This window comes from Boleophthalmus pectinirostris, unplaced genomic scaffold, assembly GCF_026225935.1.
Source record: "Boleophthalmus pectinirostris isolate CB_2022bp ecotype Guang Dong unplaced genomic scaffold, ASM2622593v1 HiC_scaffold_6, whole genome shotgun sequence".
NCBI classification, from domain to species: Eukaryota; Metazoa; Chordata; class Actinopteri; order Gobiiformes; family Gobiidae; genus Boleophthalmus; species Boleophthalmus pectinirostris.
In genome coordinates this window covers 42,402,343-42,419,842 of record NW_026571447.1, presented here as the reverse complement: position 1 = coordinate 42,419,842, position 17,500 = coordinate 42,402,343, and the positions used below count along the sequence as shown (strand labels likewise).

The window sequence follows — 17,500 nt, the reverse complement described above, 5'->3', positions numbered from 1 at the left end:
TCCACGGAGACTCGACTCTTTAATATTCAGAGGAACTGGTGTGTGACTGGGGCAGAGTTTCCCACAGAGTGACGCCTTCACAACAACCGCTCCGTCTCCGTCTCCCGCCTCAGAATCCACGACCCAAAGAGTCACTTTAATAAACACAAACAAACAACAAGTAAAAGGTTTTGTGTTTTGTTCCCAAAATGAACCGAAACTGAACCGAACCGTGATGTTTACGTGATTTTACACCCCAAGAATCACACCTCAGAGTCTGACAGGAACTTTAATCTGTATCTAAACAGTGTGTGTGTGTGTCTGTTTGTCTGTGTGTGTGTGACTCTCTGCGTGTGTGTGTGTCCAGGGCATCGTGATCGGGACGGGGGAGAACTCGGAGTTTGGCGAGGTGTTTAAGATGATGCAGGCGGAGGAGGTGAGTCTTGTCGTTGTGGTGTTTTCAGGCTCTGTCATCGCCTCATGGCCACAAAAATCATTTCACTCCTGCGAGAGCGGCTCCGGGCGGCTCCGGGCGGCTCAGTCTGACTCAGGGCGGCTCCGGGCGGCTCAGTCTGGGGCGGCTCACTCTCGGGCGACTCAGGGCGGCTCAGTCTGACTCCGGGCGGCTCAGTCTGACTCCGGCTCAGTCTGACTCAGGGCGGCTCCGGGCGGCTCAGTCTGACTCAGGGCGGCTCCGGCGGCTCAGTCTGACTCAGGGCGGCTCCGGGCGGCTCAGTCTGACTCCGGGCGGCTCAGGGCGGCTCCGGGCGGCTCAGTCTGACTCAGGGCGGCTCCGGGCGGCTCAGTCTGACTCAGGGCGGCTCCGGGCGGCTCAGTCTGACTCCGGGCGGCTCAGTCTGACTCAGGGCGGCTCCGGGCGGCTCAGTCTGACTCAGAACGGCTCCGATCACTTCAGGAGCCACGAGGATTTAAACGTTTTACAAAGTTTATGTTGTGAAAATAGAAAAGAATCTGACCTCTGTGAAAACCAGACGCCCTGAAGAACACGGGCAGACCCCTGACCCCTGACCCATGACCTCTGACCTCTGCTCGTGTGTCCAGGCCCCTAAGACTCCTCTGCAGAAGAGCATGGACCTCCTGGGGAAACAGTTGTCCCTCTACTCCTTTGGCATCATCGGTCAGTGACTCTCCTCTAATACACACGTGTGTGTTGTGTGTCTGTGTCTGTGTGTCTGTGTCTGTGTGTGTCTGTGTGTTGTGTGTTTGTGTTGTGTGTGTCTGTGTGTGTCTGTGCCTCTGTGTGTGTATAGTGTGTCTGTGTGTTGTGTGTGTGTGTGTCTGTGTGTGTCTGTGCCTCTGTGTGTGTATAGTGTGTCTGTGTGTTGTGTGTGTGTGTGTCTGTGTGTGTCTGTGCCCTCTGTCTGTGTGTGTATAGTGTGTCTGTGTGTTGTGTGTTTGTGTTGTGTGTGTCTGTGTGTGTCTGTGCCTCTGTCTGTGTGTTGTGTGTGTGTGTCGTGTGTGTGTGTTTCATTAGTTTTATATATTACAGGTGTGATCATGTTGGTGGGTTGGCTCCAGGGGAAGAGGATCCTGGACATGTTCACCATTGGAGTCAGGTTAGTCCTGGTTTAGTCCTGGTCCTGGTCCTGGTCCTGGTCCTCCCGGTCCCGGTCCCGGTCCTGACCCGTGTCTCGTGGTGTTGGTGTTGCAGTCTGGCGGTGGCGGCGATCCCGGAGGGTTTACCCATCGTGGTGACGGTGACTCTGGCTCTGGGCGTCATGAGGATGGTGAAGAAGAGAGCCATCGTCAAGAAACTGCCCATCGTCGAAACACTCAGTCAGTCACACACACAGAGGACCTGACACACACACAGAGGACCTGACACACACACACAGAGGACCTGACACACACACACACACACAGAGGACCTGACACACACACACAGAGGACCTGTCACACACACAGAGGACCTGACACACACACAGAGGACCTGTCACACACACAGAGGACCTGACACACACACAGAGGACCTGACACACACACAGAGGACCTGACACACACACAGAGGACCTGACACACACACAGAGGACCTGACACACACACAGAGGACCTGACACACACGACACACACGACACACACACAGAGGACCTGACACACACACACAGAGGACCTGACACACACACAGAGGACCTGTGACACACACACAGAGGACCTGACACACACACAGAGGACCTGACACACACACAGAGGACCTGACACACACACAGAGGACCTGACACACACACAGAGGACCTGACACACACACACACACACACACAGAGGACCTGACACACACACAGAGGACCTGACACACACACACAGAGGACCTGACACACACACACCTGACACACACAGAGGACCTGACACACACACAGAGGACCTGACACACACGAGGACTGTCACACACAGAGGACCTGACACACACACACACAGAGGACCTGTCACACACACAGAGGACCTGACACACACACAGAGGACCTGACACACACACAGAGGACCTGACACACACAGAGGACCTGACACACACACAGAGGACCTGACACACACACAGAGGACCTGACACACACACAGAGGACCTGACACACACACAGAGGACCTGACACACACACAGAGGACTGACACACACAGAGGACCTGACACACACACAGAGGACCTGACACACACACAGAGGACCTGACACACACACAGAGGACCTGACACACACACACAGAGGACTACACACACACACACAGAGGACCTGACACACACACACAGAGGACCTGACACACACACACACACAGAGGACCTGACACACACACACACACAGGGACCTGTCACACACAGAGGACACACCAGAGGACCTGACACACACACACAGAGGACCTGACACACACACACACTGACACACACAGAGGACCTGACACACACACACACACAGAGGACCTGACACACACACAGAGGACCTGACACACACACAGGGGACCTGACACACACACAGGGGACCTGACACACACACAGGGGACCTGACACACACACAGGGGACCTGACACACACACAGAGGACTTGTCACACACAGAGGACCTGACACACACACAGAGGACCTGACACACACACACAGAGGACCTGACACACACACAGAGGACCTGACACACACACAGAGGACCTGACACACACACAGAGGACCTGTCACACACACAGAGGACCTGTCACACACACAGAGGACCTGTCACACACACAGAGGACCTGACACACACACAGAGGACCTGTCACACACACAGAGGACCTGTCACACACACAGAGGACCTGGCACACACACAGAGGACCTGTCACACACAGAGGACCTGTCACACACACAGAGGACCTGACACACACACAGAGGACCTGACACACACACAGACGGCCTGGCACACACACAGAGGACCTGACACACACACAGAGGACCTGACACACACACAGAGGACCTGACACACACACAGAGGACCTGACACACACACACAGAGGACCTGTCACACACACAGAGGACCTGTCACACACACACACAGAGGGACCTGACACACACACACACACAGAGGGACCTGACACACACAAAGAGGACCTGACACACACAAAGAGGACCTGTCACACACACAGACCTGACAACACACAGAGGACCTGACACACACACAGAGGACCTGACACACACACAGACGGCCTGGCACACACACAGAGGACCTGACACACACACAGAGGACCTGACACACACACAGACACAGAGGACCTGACACACACACAGAGGACCTGACACACACACACACACAGAGGACCTGACACACACACACACAGAGGGACCTGACACACACACACACAGAGGGACCTGACACACACACACACAGAGGAACCTGACACACACACAGAGGACCTGTCACACACACAGACGACCTGACACACACACAGACGACCTGACACACACACAGACGACCTGTCACACACACAGAGGACCTGTCACACACACAGAGGACCTGTCACACACACAGAGGACCTGTCACACACACAGACGGCCTGTCACACACACAGACGGCCTGACACACACACAGAGGACCTGACACACACACAGAGGACCTGACACACACACAGAGGACCTGTCACACACACACACAGAGGGACCTGACACACACACACACAGAGGGACCTGACACACACACACACAGAGGGACCTGACACACACACACACACAGAGGGACCTGTCACACACACAGAGGACCTGTCACACACAGAGAGACACACACAGAGAGGACCTGTCACACACACAGAGAGGACCTGTCACACACACAGAGAGGACCTGTCACACACACAGAGAGGACCTGTCACACACAGAGAGAGGACCTGTCACACACACAGAGGACCTGTCACACACAGAGAGACACACAGAGAGGACCTGTCACACACACAGAGAGGACCTGTCACACACACAGAGAGGACCTGCCACACACAGAGAGAGGACCTGTCACACACACAGAGAGAGGACCTGACACACACATTGAGAGAGGACCTGACACACACAGAGAGGGACCAGTCACACACAGAGGGACCTGTCACACACAGAGGGACCTGTCACACACAGAGGGACCTGTCACACACAGAGGGACCTGACACACACACAGAGGGACCTGACACACACACAGAGGGACTTGACACACACACAGAGGGACTTGACACACACACAGAGGGACCTGACACACACACAGAGGGACCTGACACACACACAGAGGGACCTGACACACACAGAGAGAGGACCTGTCACACACACACACAGAGGGACCTGTCACACACACAGAGGGACCTGTCACACACACAGAGGGGACCTGTCACACACAGAGAGAGGACCTGTCACACACACACACAGAGGGACCTGTCACACACACAGAGGGACCTGACACACACAGACAGAGGGACCTGACACACACACAGACAGAGGGACCTGACACACACACAGACAGAGGGACCTGACACACACACAGACAGAGGGACCTGACACACACACACACACAGAGGGACCTGACACACACACACACACACACACAGAGGGACCTGACACACACACGCGGGGAGGGCACCTGACACACACGCGGGGAGGGCACCTGACACACACGCGGGGAGGGCCCTGACACACGTGTGTGTTTTTCAGGTTGTTGTAACGTGATCTGTTCTGATAAAACTGGGACTTTGACCAAAAACGAAATGACGGTGACACAGATCTTCACCTCAGATGGACTCCACGCTGAGGTCAGTCCTGGTCCTGGTTCAGTCCTGGTTTAGACCTGGTTCAGTCCTGGTTCTGGTCCTGGTTCAGTTCTGGTTCTAGTTCTGGTTCTGGTCCTGGTTCAGTTCTGGTTCTGGTCCTGGTTCAGTTCTGGTTCTGGTTCTGGTCCTGGTTCAGTTCTAGTTCTGGTCCTGGTTCAGTTCTGGTTCTGGTCCTGGTTCAGTTCTGGTCCTGGTTCAGTTCTGGTCCTGGTCTCTTGCAGGTGTCAGGTGTGGGTTATAATGGAGCAGGTGAGGTGATTCTGAACGGGGAAGTGATCCACGGGTTCTCCTGTCCCTCCGTCAGCAAGATCGTCGAGGTAACCACCGCTCAAATGTCCCGCAGTGGAGCTTTAAACACTCACAGAAATGTCCCGCAGCGGAGCTTTAACCCTGGTGTGTTGCAGGTCGGCTGCGTCTGTAACGACTCTGTGATCAGGAACCACACGCTCCTCGGGCGACCGACAGAGGGCGCTCTCATCGCCCTCGCCATGAAGGTGAGAGGGCGGGGCTTAGAGGGGGCGGGGCTTAGAGGAGGACTTAAGCAGCTTCATAAATGTTTCTAGTTCTGTAGTTGGAGCCTTTGTATGTGAGTTGATCCGTGGGTGTTGCTGTGGTCGGCGACGGTCGTGGTTTTAGTGACTTTAGTTTATTTATGTCATGAATCCATCGGCGGTGTGTTTATTTACTCTTCGCTGTTGACTCAGAAGACGCCTGAAGATGCACCGCAAAAACGCTGGACGCCCTGGACGCCCTGGACGTGCGTCCACATCGAGTCTGTGGCCGTGTGGGTCTGAACACAGATTTAGAGGGAAAAGATTTAGAGGAAAAACACTGAGTCAGTATAAAAGAAAATCTCACCGGTCCATGTGTGTTCAGAATTTAAGAGACTGGGGGGTTCCTGCATGTTCTACTATGTTCTCATATGTTCTTGTATGTTTTCATTCTCACATGTTCTTGTATGTTTTCATTCTCAGATGTTCTTGTATGTTCTCATTCTCAGATGTTCTTGTATGTTCTCATTCTCAGATGTTCTTGTATGTTCTCGTTCTCAGATGTTCTTGTATGTTCTCATTCTCAGATGTTCTTGTATGTTCTCGTTCTCAGATGTTCTTGTATGTTCTCATTCTCAGATGTTCTTGTATGTTCTCGTTCTCAGATGGGGCTGGAGTCTCTGCAGCAGGAGTACGTTCGTGTGGAGGAGGTTCCGTTCTCCTCAGAACAGAAGTGGATGGCCGTGCGCTGCGTCCACAGAACACAACAGGTCTGAGCTTCTTCTGCTGTTCTACTGAGAGGGAGAGCTTTGTCCCATGTTCCAACACTCCCTCAAATGTTCCAACGCTCCCTCAAATGTTCTACCGCTCCCTCAAATGTTCTACCGCTCCCTCAAATGTTCCAACGCTCCCTCAAATGTTCTACCGCTCCCTCAAATTGGTCGGTCGGGGTCGGTGTCGGTCGGGGTCGGTCGGGTCGGTCGGTCGTCGGTCGGTGTCGGGGTCGGTCGGTGTCGGTCAGTGTCGGGGTTGGTTGGTGTCGGTCAGTCGGCGTCGGTCGGTGTCGGTCGGTCGGCGTCGGTCGGTGTCGTGGTCGTAAACGTGGCTCCTCCTGTGGACGTCGCGCTCGAGCACACAGTTCTGACCCTGTTCTCCTCTGGTTCTGGTCCAGGACAAGCCGGGCGTGTTCTTCGTCAAAGGAGCCTTCGAGCAGGTGATCCGGTTCTGCAGCTCGTACCACAGCCACGGAACCACACTGCCCCTGAACCACCAGCAGAGGGAGCTCTACCAGCAGCAGATCAGCTACATGGGCTCAGCCGGACTCCGAGGTTAGTCCTGGGTTAGACCTGGTGTAGTCCTGGTTTAGTCCTGGTTTAGTCCTGGTTTAGACCTGGGTTAGACCTGGTTTAGACCTGGTTTAGACCTGGTTTAGTCCTGGTTTAGTCCTGGTTTAGTTCTGGTTTAGACCTGGATTAGTCCTGGTTTAGACCTGGTTTAGACCTGGTTTAGTCCTGGTTTAGACCTGGTTTAGACCTGGTTTAGTCCTGGTTTATTCCTGGTTTAGACCTGGTTTAGACCTGGTTTAGTCCTGGTTTAGTCCTGGTTTAGTTCTGGTTTAGTCCTGGTTTAGTTCTGGTTTAGACCTGGATTAGTTCTGGTTTAGTCCTGGTTTAGTTCTGGTTTAGACCTGGATTAGTTCTGGTTTAGTCCTGGCCTTGGTTCTGACTCTGTGTGTGTGGTTCTGACTCTGTGTGTGTGGTTCTGACCCGGTGTGTGTGGTTCTGACCCGGTGTCTGTGGTTCTGACCCGGTGTCTGTGGTCCTGACCCGGTTGTTTCAGTGCTGGCGTTCGCCGTGGGCTCGGAGTTGTCGTGTCTGTCGTTCGTGGGCCTCGTGGGGATGTTGGATCCTCCTCGTTCTGGAGTCAAAGACGCCGTGTCCACACTGATCGGCTCTGGAGTCGCCGTCAAGATGATCACAGGAGACTCCCAGGAGACCGCCGTGGCTATAGGTCAGGACCGCACCTGTCACGCTCCTGACACACTCCTGTTACACTCACCTGACACTCACCTGACACGCTCCTGACACACTCACCTGTCACGCTCCTGACACCCTCACCTGACACGCTCCTGACACACTCACCTGACACGCTCCTGACACACTCACCTGACACGCTCCTGACACACTCACCTGACACGCTCCTGACACACTCCTGTTACACTCACCTGACACTCACCTGACACCCTCACCTGTCACGCTCCTGACACACCTCACCTGACACGCTCCTGACACACTCACCTGACACGCTCCTGACACACTCCTGTTACACTCACCTGACACGCTCCTGACACACTCACCTGTCACGCTCCTGACACACTCCTGTTACACTCACCTGACACGCTCCTGACACACTCACCTGTCACGCTCCTGACACACTCACCTGTCACGCTCCTGACACACTCACCTGACACGCTCCTGACACACTCACCTGACACGCTCCTGACACACTCACCTGACACGCTCCTGACACACTCACCTGACACGCTCCTGACACACTCACCTGACACGCTCCTGACACACTCACCTGACACGCTCCTGACACACTCACCTGACACGCTCCTGACACACTCACCTGACACGCTCCTGACACACTCACCTGACACGCTCACCTGACACACTCACCTGTCACGCTCCTGACACACTCACCTGACACACTCACCTGACACCCTCACCTGACACGCTCCTGACACACTCACCTGTCACGCTCCTGACACACTCACCTGACGCTCCTGACACCTGACACGCTCCTGACACACTCACCTGACACGCTCCTGACACACTCACCTCTGACACCTGACACGCTCCTGACACACTCACTGACACCTCACTCACCTGACACGCTCCTGACACACTCACCTGACACTCTCACTGACACACTCACCTGTCACGCTCCTGACACACACTCACCTGACACGCTCCTGACACACTCACCTGACACGCTCCTGACACCTCACCTGACACACTCACCTGACACGCTCACTGACACGCTGACACGACTCACCTGACACGCTCACCTGACACGCTCACCTGACACACTCACCTGTCACGCTCCTGACACACTCACCTGACACACTCACCTGACACACTCACCTGACTGACACCTCACCTGACACACTCACCTGACACGCTCCTGACACACTCACCTGACACGCTCCTGACACACTCACCTGACACGCTCCTGACACACTCACCTGACACACTCACCTGACACGCTCCTGACACCCTCACCTGACACGCTCACCTGACACGCTCACCTGACACACTCACCTGACACGCTCACCTGACACCCTCACCTGTCACGCTCCTGACACCCTCACCTGACACCCTCACCTGACACGCTCACCTGACACGCTCACCTGACACCCTCACCTGACACACTCACCTGTCACGCTCCTGACACACTCACCTGACACACACTCACCTGACACGCTCCTGACACACTCACTCACCTGACACGCTCCTGACACACTCACCTGACACGCTCCTGACACACTCACCTGACACGCTCCTGACACCCTCACCTGACACGCTCACCTGACACGCTCACCTGACACACTCACCTGTCACGCTCCTGACACACTCACCTGACACACTCACCTGACACCTCACTCACTGACACACACACTCACCTGACACGCTCCTGACACACTCACCTGACACGCTCCTGACACACTCACCTCACCTGACACGCTCCTGACACACTCCTGACACCCTCACCTGACACGCTCCTGACACACTCACCTGTCACGCTCCTGACACACTCCTGACACACACTCACCTGACACGCTCCTGACACACCTCACCTGTCACGCTCCTGACACACTCACCTGTCACGCTCCTGACACACTCACCTGTCACTCCTGACACACTCACTGAACACGCTCCTGACACTCACCTGACACCTCCTGACACGCTCACCTGACACGCTCCTGACACACTCACCTCACCTGACACGCTCCTGACACACTCACCTGACACCCTCACCTGACACACTCACCTGACACACTCACCTCACCTGACACACTCACCTGACACCTCACCACTCACCTGACACACACCTGACACCTCACCTCACGACACCTCACTCACGCTGACACGCTCACCTGACACGCTCACCTGACACGCTCACCTGTCACGCTCCTGACACACTCACCTGACACACTCACCTGACACACTCACCTGACACGCTGACACCCTCACCTGACACGCCACTGACACACTCACCTGACTCACGCTCCTGACACACTCACCTGACACGCTCCTGACACACTCACCTGACACCTCACCTGACACGCTCACCTGACACGCTCACCTGACACACTCACCTGTCACGCTCCTGACACACTCACCTGACACACCTCACCTGACACACCACTCACCTGACACGCTCCTGACACACTCACCTGACACCTGACACACTCACCTGACACGCTCCTGACACACTCACCTGACACGCTCACCTGACGCTCCTGACACACTCACCTGACACGCTCCTCACCACTCACCTGACACGCTCCTGACACACTCACCTGACACACTCACCTGACACGCTCCTGACACACTCACCTGACACGCTCCTGACACACTCACCTGACACACTCACCTGACACGCTCTGACACACTCACTGACACGCTCCTGACACGACACGCTCACCTGACACGCTCACCTGTCACGCTCCTGACACACTCACCTGACACACTCACCTGACACACTCACCTGACACGCTCCTGACACACTCACCTGACACGCTCCTGACACACTCACCTGACACGCTCCTGACACACTCACCTGACACGCTCCTGACACACTCACCTGACACGCTCCTGACACACTCACCTGACACGCTCCTGACACACTCACCTGACACACGACCTCACCTGACACCCTCACCTGACACGCTCACCTGACACACTCACCTGTCACGCTCCTGACACACTCACCTGACACACTCACCTGACACACTCACCTGTCACGCTCCTGACACCCTCACCTGACACGTTCCTGACACACTCACCTGTCACGCTCCTGACACACTGTCACCCTGACACGCTCACCTCACGCTCCTGACACACTCTGACACACTCACCTGACACGCTCACCTGACTCCTGACACACTCACCTGACACACTCACCTGTCACGCTCCTGACACACTCACCTGACACGCTCACCTGACACATGACACACCTGTCACGCTCCTGACACACTCCCCTGACACACTCACCTGACACTCACGTCACCTCACTGACACACTCACCTGACACGTCACCTGACACCTCACCTTGACACACTCACCTGACACACTCACCTGACACTCACCTGACACTCACCTGACACACTCACCTGACACACTCACCTGACACCACACTGACACGCTCACTGACACACTCACCTGACACACTCACCTGACACACTCACCTGACACACTCACACACTCACCTGACACGCTCACCTGACACTCACCTGACACACTCACCTGACACACTCACCTGACACACTCACCTGACACACTCACCTGACACACTCACACTGACACACACCTGACACACTGACACCTGACACACTCACCTGACACACACTTGACACACACCTGACACATGTCACACTTGGACCTGAGCTTCATCACACATTTAACCCTCTCTTCTTCTCTTCTTCTTCTTCTTCTTCTTCTTCTTCTTCTTCTTCTTCTCCTTCTCTTCTCCTCTCTTCTTCTTCTTCTTCTCTCTCTCTTCTTCTTCTCTTCTCCTCTCTCCTTCTTCTTCTCCTTCTTCTTCTTCCTCCTCTTCTTCTCCTCCTTCTTCTTCTCCTCCTTCTTCTTCTCCTCCTCCTCCTCCTCCTCCTTCTTCTTCTCCTCCTCCTCCTCCTCCTCCTCCTCCTCCTCTCTCCTCTCTTTCTTCTCTCTTTCTTCTCTCCCTCCGTTGCAGCGGGTCGTCTGGGTCTGTGTTCTAAAGGAGCTCAGTGTTTGTCTGGAGATGAGGTGGACGCTCTGGACCTGCAGCAGTTGTCTCAGATGGTTCCTCGGGTCAGTCTCGTTTTCTCCAACGTTTATCTTCAGGATCTGTGAGCTCCACACACACTTCTAAAACGTGTGTGTGTCTCTGTGTGTGTGTGTTTTTGCAGATCGCCGTGTTCTACAGAGCGAGCCCCAGACACAAACTCAAGATCGTCAAGGTAACAACATCCACGTGTCACGAACTACAACAAGAACAGGACTTTAACAAACTCTCCACTCAGACTCTGCACACACACACCTTTATTTTACACACACACACACACCTTTATTTTACACACACACACACACCTTTATTTTACACACACACACACACCTTTATTTTACACACACACACCTTTATTTTACACACACACACACACCTTTATTTTACACACACACACACCTTTATTTTACACACACACACCTTTATTTTACACACACACGCACCTTTATTTTACACACACACACCTTTATTTTACACACACACGCACCTTTATTTTACACACACACACACACCTTTATTTTACACACACACACACACCTTTATTTTACACACACACACCTTTATTTTACACACACACACGCACCTTTTTTTATTTTACACACACACACACCTTTATTTTACACACACACACACACTTTATTTTACACACACACACACACCTTTATTTTACACACACACACACCTTTATTTTACACACACACACCACACACACCTTTATTTTTACACACACACACACCTTTATTTTACACACACACACACCTTTATTTTACACACACACACCTTTATTTTACACACACACACACACCTTTATTTTACACACACACACACACTTTATTTTACACACACACACCTTTATTTTACACACACACACACACTTTTTATTTACACACACACACACGCACCTTATTTTACACACATTTTACACACACACACTTTATTTTACACACACACACCTTTATTTTACACACACACGCACCTTTATTTTACACACACACACACCTTTATTTTACACACACACGCACCTTTATTTTACACACACACACACCTTTATTTTTACACCACACACACCTTTATTTTCACACACACACGCACCTTTATTTTACACACACACACACCTTTATTTGTCTCTGACCCTGTGTTTCTGACCCTGTGTCTCTGACCCTGTGTTTCTGACCCTGTGTCTCTGACCCTGTTTCTGACCCTGTGTCTCTGACCCTGTGTCTCTGACCCTGTGTCTCTGACCCTGTGGTCAGTCGTTACAGAACATCGGGGCGGTGGTGGCGATGACGGGCGACGGTGTGAACGACGCGGTGGCGTTGAAGGCGGCCGACATCGGCGTGGCCATGGGCAAGAGCGGCACGGACGTGTGCAAAGAGGCCGCCGACATGATCCTGGTGGACGACGACTTCCAGACCATCATGTGAGTCCAGACCGGGGCCACACCGGGGCCAGGTTTAGATCTAGCCCAGGTTCAGTCATAGTTTAGTCCAGTTTCAGTCCAGGTTCAGTCCTGGTTTAGTCCAGGTTCAGTCCAGGTTCAGTCCTGGTTCAGTCCTGGTTTAGTCCTGGTTCAGTCCAGGTTTAGTCCAGGTTTAGTCCTGGTTTAGTCCTGGTTTAGTCCTGGTTTAGTCCTGGTTTAGACTTGGTTCAGTTCTGAGATGTTGTGTGTTTCAGGTCGGCAATTGAGGAGGGCAAAGGAATCTACAACAACATCAAGAACTTTGTCCGATTCCAACTCAGCACGTAAGACACACAACACACACACACTATACACACACACACACATTACACACACAATACACACACACATTACACACACTATACACACACACACATTACACACACTATACACAACACACACACACCCCAACGAGGCCCAAACGACTCGTTTTGTCCAACACATGTTGAAAATGAAATGATGCAGCACAGACAGAAAACTCACACTGTGTTTGTGTTACATTTGTGTGTTGTATTTGTGTTTATTTATTTGTGCGTTGTTGTTTTTGAATGTTATTTATTTGTGTTATATTTGTGCGTTGTTGTTGTGTTTGTGCGTTACACACTTGTGTGTTGTTGTTGTGTTTGTGCGTTACACACGTTGTGTGTTGTTGTGTTTGTGCGTTACACACTTGTGTGTTGTTGTGTTTGTGCGTTACTCACGTGTGTGTTGTTGTGTTTGTGCGTTACACACTTGTGTGTTGTTGTTGTGTTTGTGCGTTACACACTTGTGTGTTGTTGTTGTGTTTGTGCGTTACACACTTGTGTGTTGTTGTTGTGTTTGTGCGTTACACACTTGTGTGTTGTTGTTGTTTTTGTGTGTAGGTCGATCGCTGCTCTCAGTCTGATTTCGTTGGCGACTCTGATGAACTTTCCAAACCCTCTGAACGCCATGCAGATCCTCTGGATCAACATCATCATGGACGGACCCCCGGCACAGAGGTCACACACACTCACACACACTACACACACTATACACACACACTATACACACACACTACACACTATACACACTATACACACTACACACACTATACACACACACCACTATACACACTATACACACTATACACACTATACACACTATACACACTATATACACACTATACACACACACACTATACACACACACACTATACACACTATACACACTATACACACTATACACACTATACACACTACACACACTATACACACTATACACACTATACACACTATACACACTACTACACACTACACACTATACACACTATACACACACACACTATACACACTATACACACTATACACACTATACACACTATACACCACTACACACACTATACACACTATACACACTACACACACTATACACACACACACTATACACACTATACACACATATACACACATACATACACACTATACACACTATACACACACACTATACACACTACACACACTACACACACTATACACACACACACACTATACAAACATACACACATACACACTATACACACACACTATACACACTATACACACTATACACACTATACACACTATACACACTATACACCACTATACACACTATACACACTATACACACTATACACACTACACACTATACACACTACACACACACACTATACACACTATACACACTATACACACTATACACACTATACACACTATACACACTATACACACTATACACACTATACACACTATACACACTATACACACTATACACACTATACACACTACACACACTATACACACACACTATACACACTATACACACTATACACACTAACACACACTATACACACTATACACACACACATATACACACTATACACACTATACACACTATACACACACACACACACACAACACACTATACACACACCACACAACTATACACACTATACACACTACACATACACACACACACACATATACACTATACACACACACTATACACACACACACACACTATTACACACTATACACACACACTATACACACACACACACACACTATACACACTATACACACACACACACACACACACACTATACACACACTATACACACACACACACTATACACACACACACTACACCACACTATACACACACACACACACACACACACACATACACACTATACACACACACTATACACACACACACTATACACACTATACACACACACACACACTATACACACACACATACACACTATACACACACACTATACACACACACTATACACACTATACACACACACTATACACACACACACACACTACACACACACATACACACTATACACACACATACACACTATACACACACACACACACACACACACACACACACACACTACACACACACACACTATACACACACACACACACACACACTACACACACTACACACACACACACACTATACACACTACACTACACACACACACACTATACACACACACACACTACACACACTACACACACACACACATACACACACCACACTACACACACACTATACACACACTACACACTATACACACACACTATACACACTACACACACACACTATACACACACTACACACACACTACACACACACACTATACACACACTACACACACACTATACACACACACACTATACACACACTATACCACACACACACACTACACACACACCACACACACACACTATACACACACACACACACTATACACACACTACACACTATACACACTATACACACACACACACACACACACTATACACACACTATACACACACACACACACACACACACACACTATACACACACACTTGTGTCAGAGTGAGTTTTTGTGTGTCAGCTTGTGTTAACGTGTTTGTTTTGTGCGTTTGTAGTTTGGGGGTGGAGCCTGTGGACCGTGATGTCATCAGGAAGCCTCCCCGTAACCTCGGCGACAGCATCCTGACGCGCAGCCTCCTCATCAAAGTGCTGGTGTCGGCGCTCATCATCGTCTGTGGAACGCTCTTCGTCTTCTGGAGAGAAGTACTGCCCCCGTCACACACTGCCCCCGTCACACATTGCACCTGTCACACGCTGCACCTGTCACACGCTGCACCTGTCACACGCTGCACCTGTCAACGCTGCACCTGTCACCCGTCACACGCTGCACCTGTCACACGCTGCACCCGTCACACGCTGCACCTGACACACACAGAGAGTCACACACAGAGAGTCACACACAGAGGGTCCCTATAAATCCTGTTCAGAGTTTGAAAATATTTAATGTCTTGGAGACTGATTTTAAACTGGGCTCTGGAATTTGAGAATTTTTATTTATGAATGTGAAACTGTCCAGCAGAACGCACAAATGTAGATTTAATATATACATATAAATATATAATATCTATATATATATATATATATATATATAATAAATATTCAACGTTCAGTGTAGGTCAGAAGGTTTGTTTTGATGTTGATGTCACTTCCTGTTTTGTTGTGTCACTTCCTGTAGCTCCAGGACAACGTGATCACTCCTCGAGACACGACCATGACCTTCACCTGCTTCGTCTTCTTCGACATGTTCAACGCCCTCAGCTCCCGCTCCCAGGTCTGCACCTGTCTGCACCTGTCTGCACCTGTCTGTGTCTGTGTCTCTTGTTGTGTCTCCTCTTTCTTTTATCTCTCTCCTCTTACTCTGGTCTCTGATCTCTGATCTGGTCTCTGGTCTCTGGTCTCTGATCTTTGGTCTGGTCTCTGGTCTTTGGTCTGGTCTCTGGTCTTTGGTCTGGTCTCTGGTCTAACTCCGGTCTTGTTGTCCTGACTCTTTCAGACGAGGATGGTGTACGAGTTGGGCGTGTGCAGTAATCGTGCGTTCTGTTTTGCCGTGTTGGCGTCCATCATGGGGCAGCTGTTGGTCATTTACTTTCCTCCTCTTCAGAGCGTCTTTCAGACCGAGAGCCTCAGCGTCACAGGTCAGTTTAAACGCCGCCACTGTGCCGCCGTCGCCACCGCCGTTCACTCTGTCGCCGACGTCATATTGAGGACCTGTGTGTTTGAACCTGTGTGTTTCAGACCTGCTGTTCCTTGTGGCTCTGACCTCGTCCGTGTGCGTCGTCTCCGAGATGATCAAGAAGGTGGAACAGTGGAGGACGGAGAGAACTCCACCTCCCCAGAACTTCCACGAGGTACAGACTCCGCCCACTGTGTGTGTCTG

General features: G+C 51.3%; 1 protein-coding gene across 2 annotated transcripts in view; it reads left to right on the top strand.

Annotated features, from left to right (window-relative positions):
* atp2c1 (ATPase secretory pathway Ca2+ transporting 1) overlaps positions 1-17,500 on the top strand; it is a 30,688-nt gene that overhangs the window by 12,627 nt on the left and 561 nt on the right. For both annotated transcript variants that reach the window (XM_055163595.1, XM_055163593.1), the window contains exons 9-27: positions 347-415; positions 1,042-1,117; positions 1,490-1,556; positions 1,652-1,776; positions 5,123-5,220; positions 5,460-5,555; positions 5,643-5,732; positions 6,395-6,499; positions 6,901-7,057; positions 7,569-7,739; positions 11,712-11,809; positions 11,908-11,958; positions 13,037-13,203; positions 13,458-13,526; positions 14,106-14,222; positions 16,179-16,326; positions 16,799-16,894; positions 17,117-17,258; positions 17,359-17,471. In XM_055163595.1, the coding sequence (XP_055019570.1) occupies positions 347-415; positions 1,042-1,117; positions 1,490-1,556; positions 1,652-1,776; positions 5,123-5,220; positions 5,460-5,555; positions 5,643-5,732; positions 6,395-6,499; positions 6,901-7,057; positions 7,569-7,739; positions 11,712-11,809; positions 11,908-11,958; positions 13,037-13,203; positions 13,458-13,526; positions 14,106-14,222; positions 16,179-16,326; positions 16,799-16,894; positions 17,117-17,258; positions 17,359-17,471 (2,055 nt within the window). The remainder of the gene's footprint in view (positions 1-346; positions 416-1,041; positions 1,118-1,489; positions 1,557-1,651; positions 1,777-5,122; positions 5,221-5,459; positions 5,556-5,642; positions 5,733-6,394; positions 6,500-6,900; positions 7,058-7,568; positions 7,740-11,711; positions 11,810-11,907; positions 11,959-13,036; positions 13,204-13,457; positions 13,527-14,105; positions 14,223-16,178; positions 16,327-16,798; positions 16,895-17,116; positions 17,259-17,358; positions 17,472-17,500) is intronic.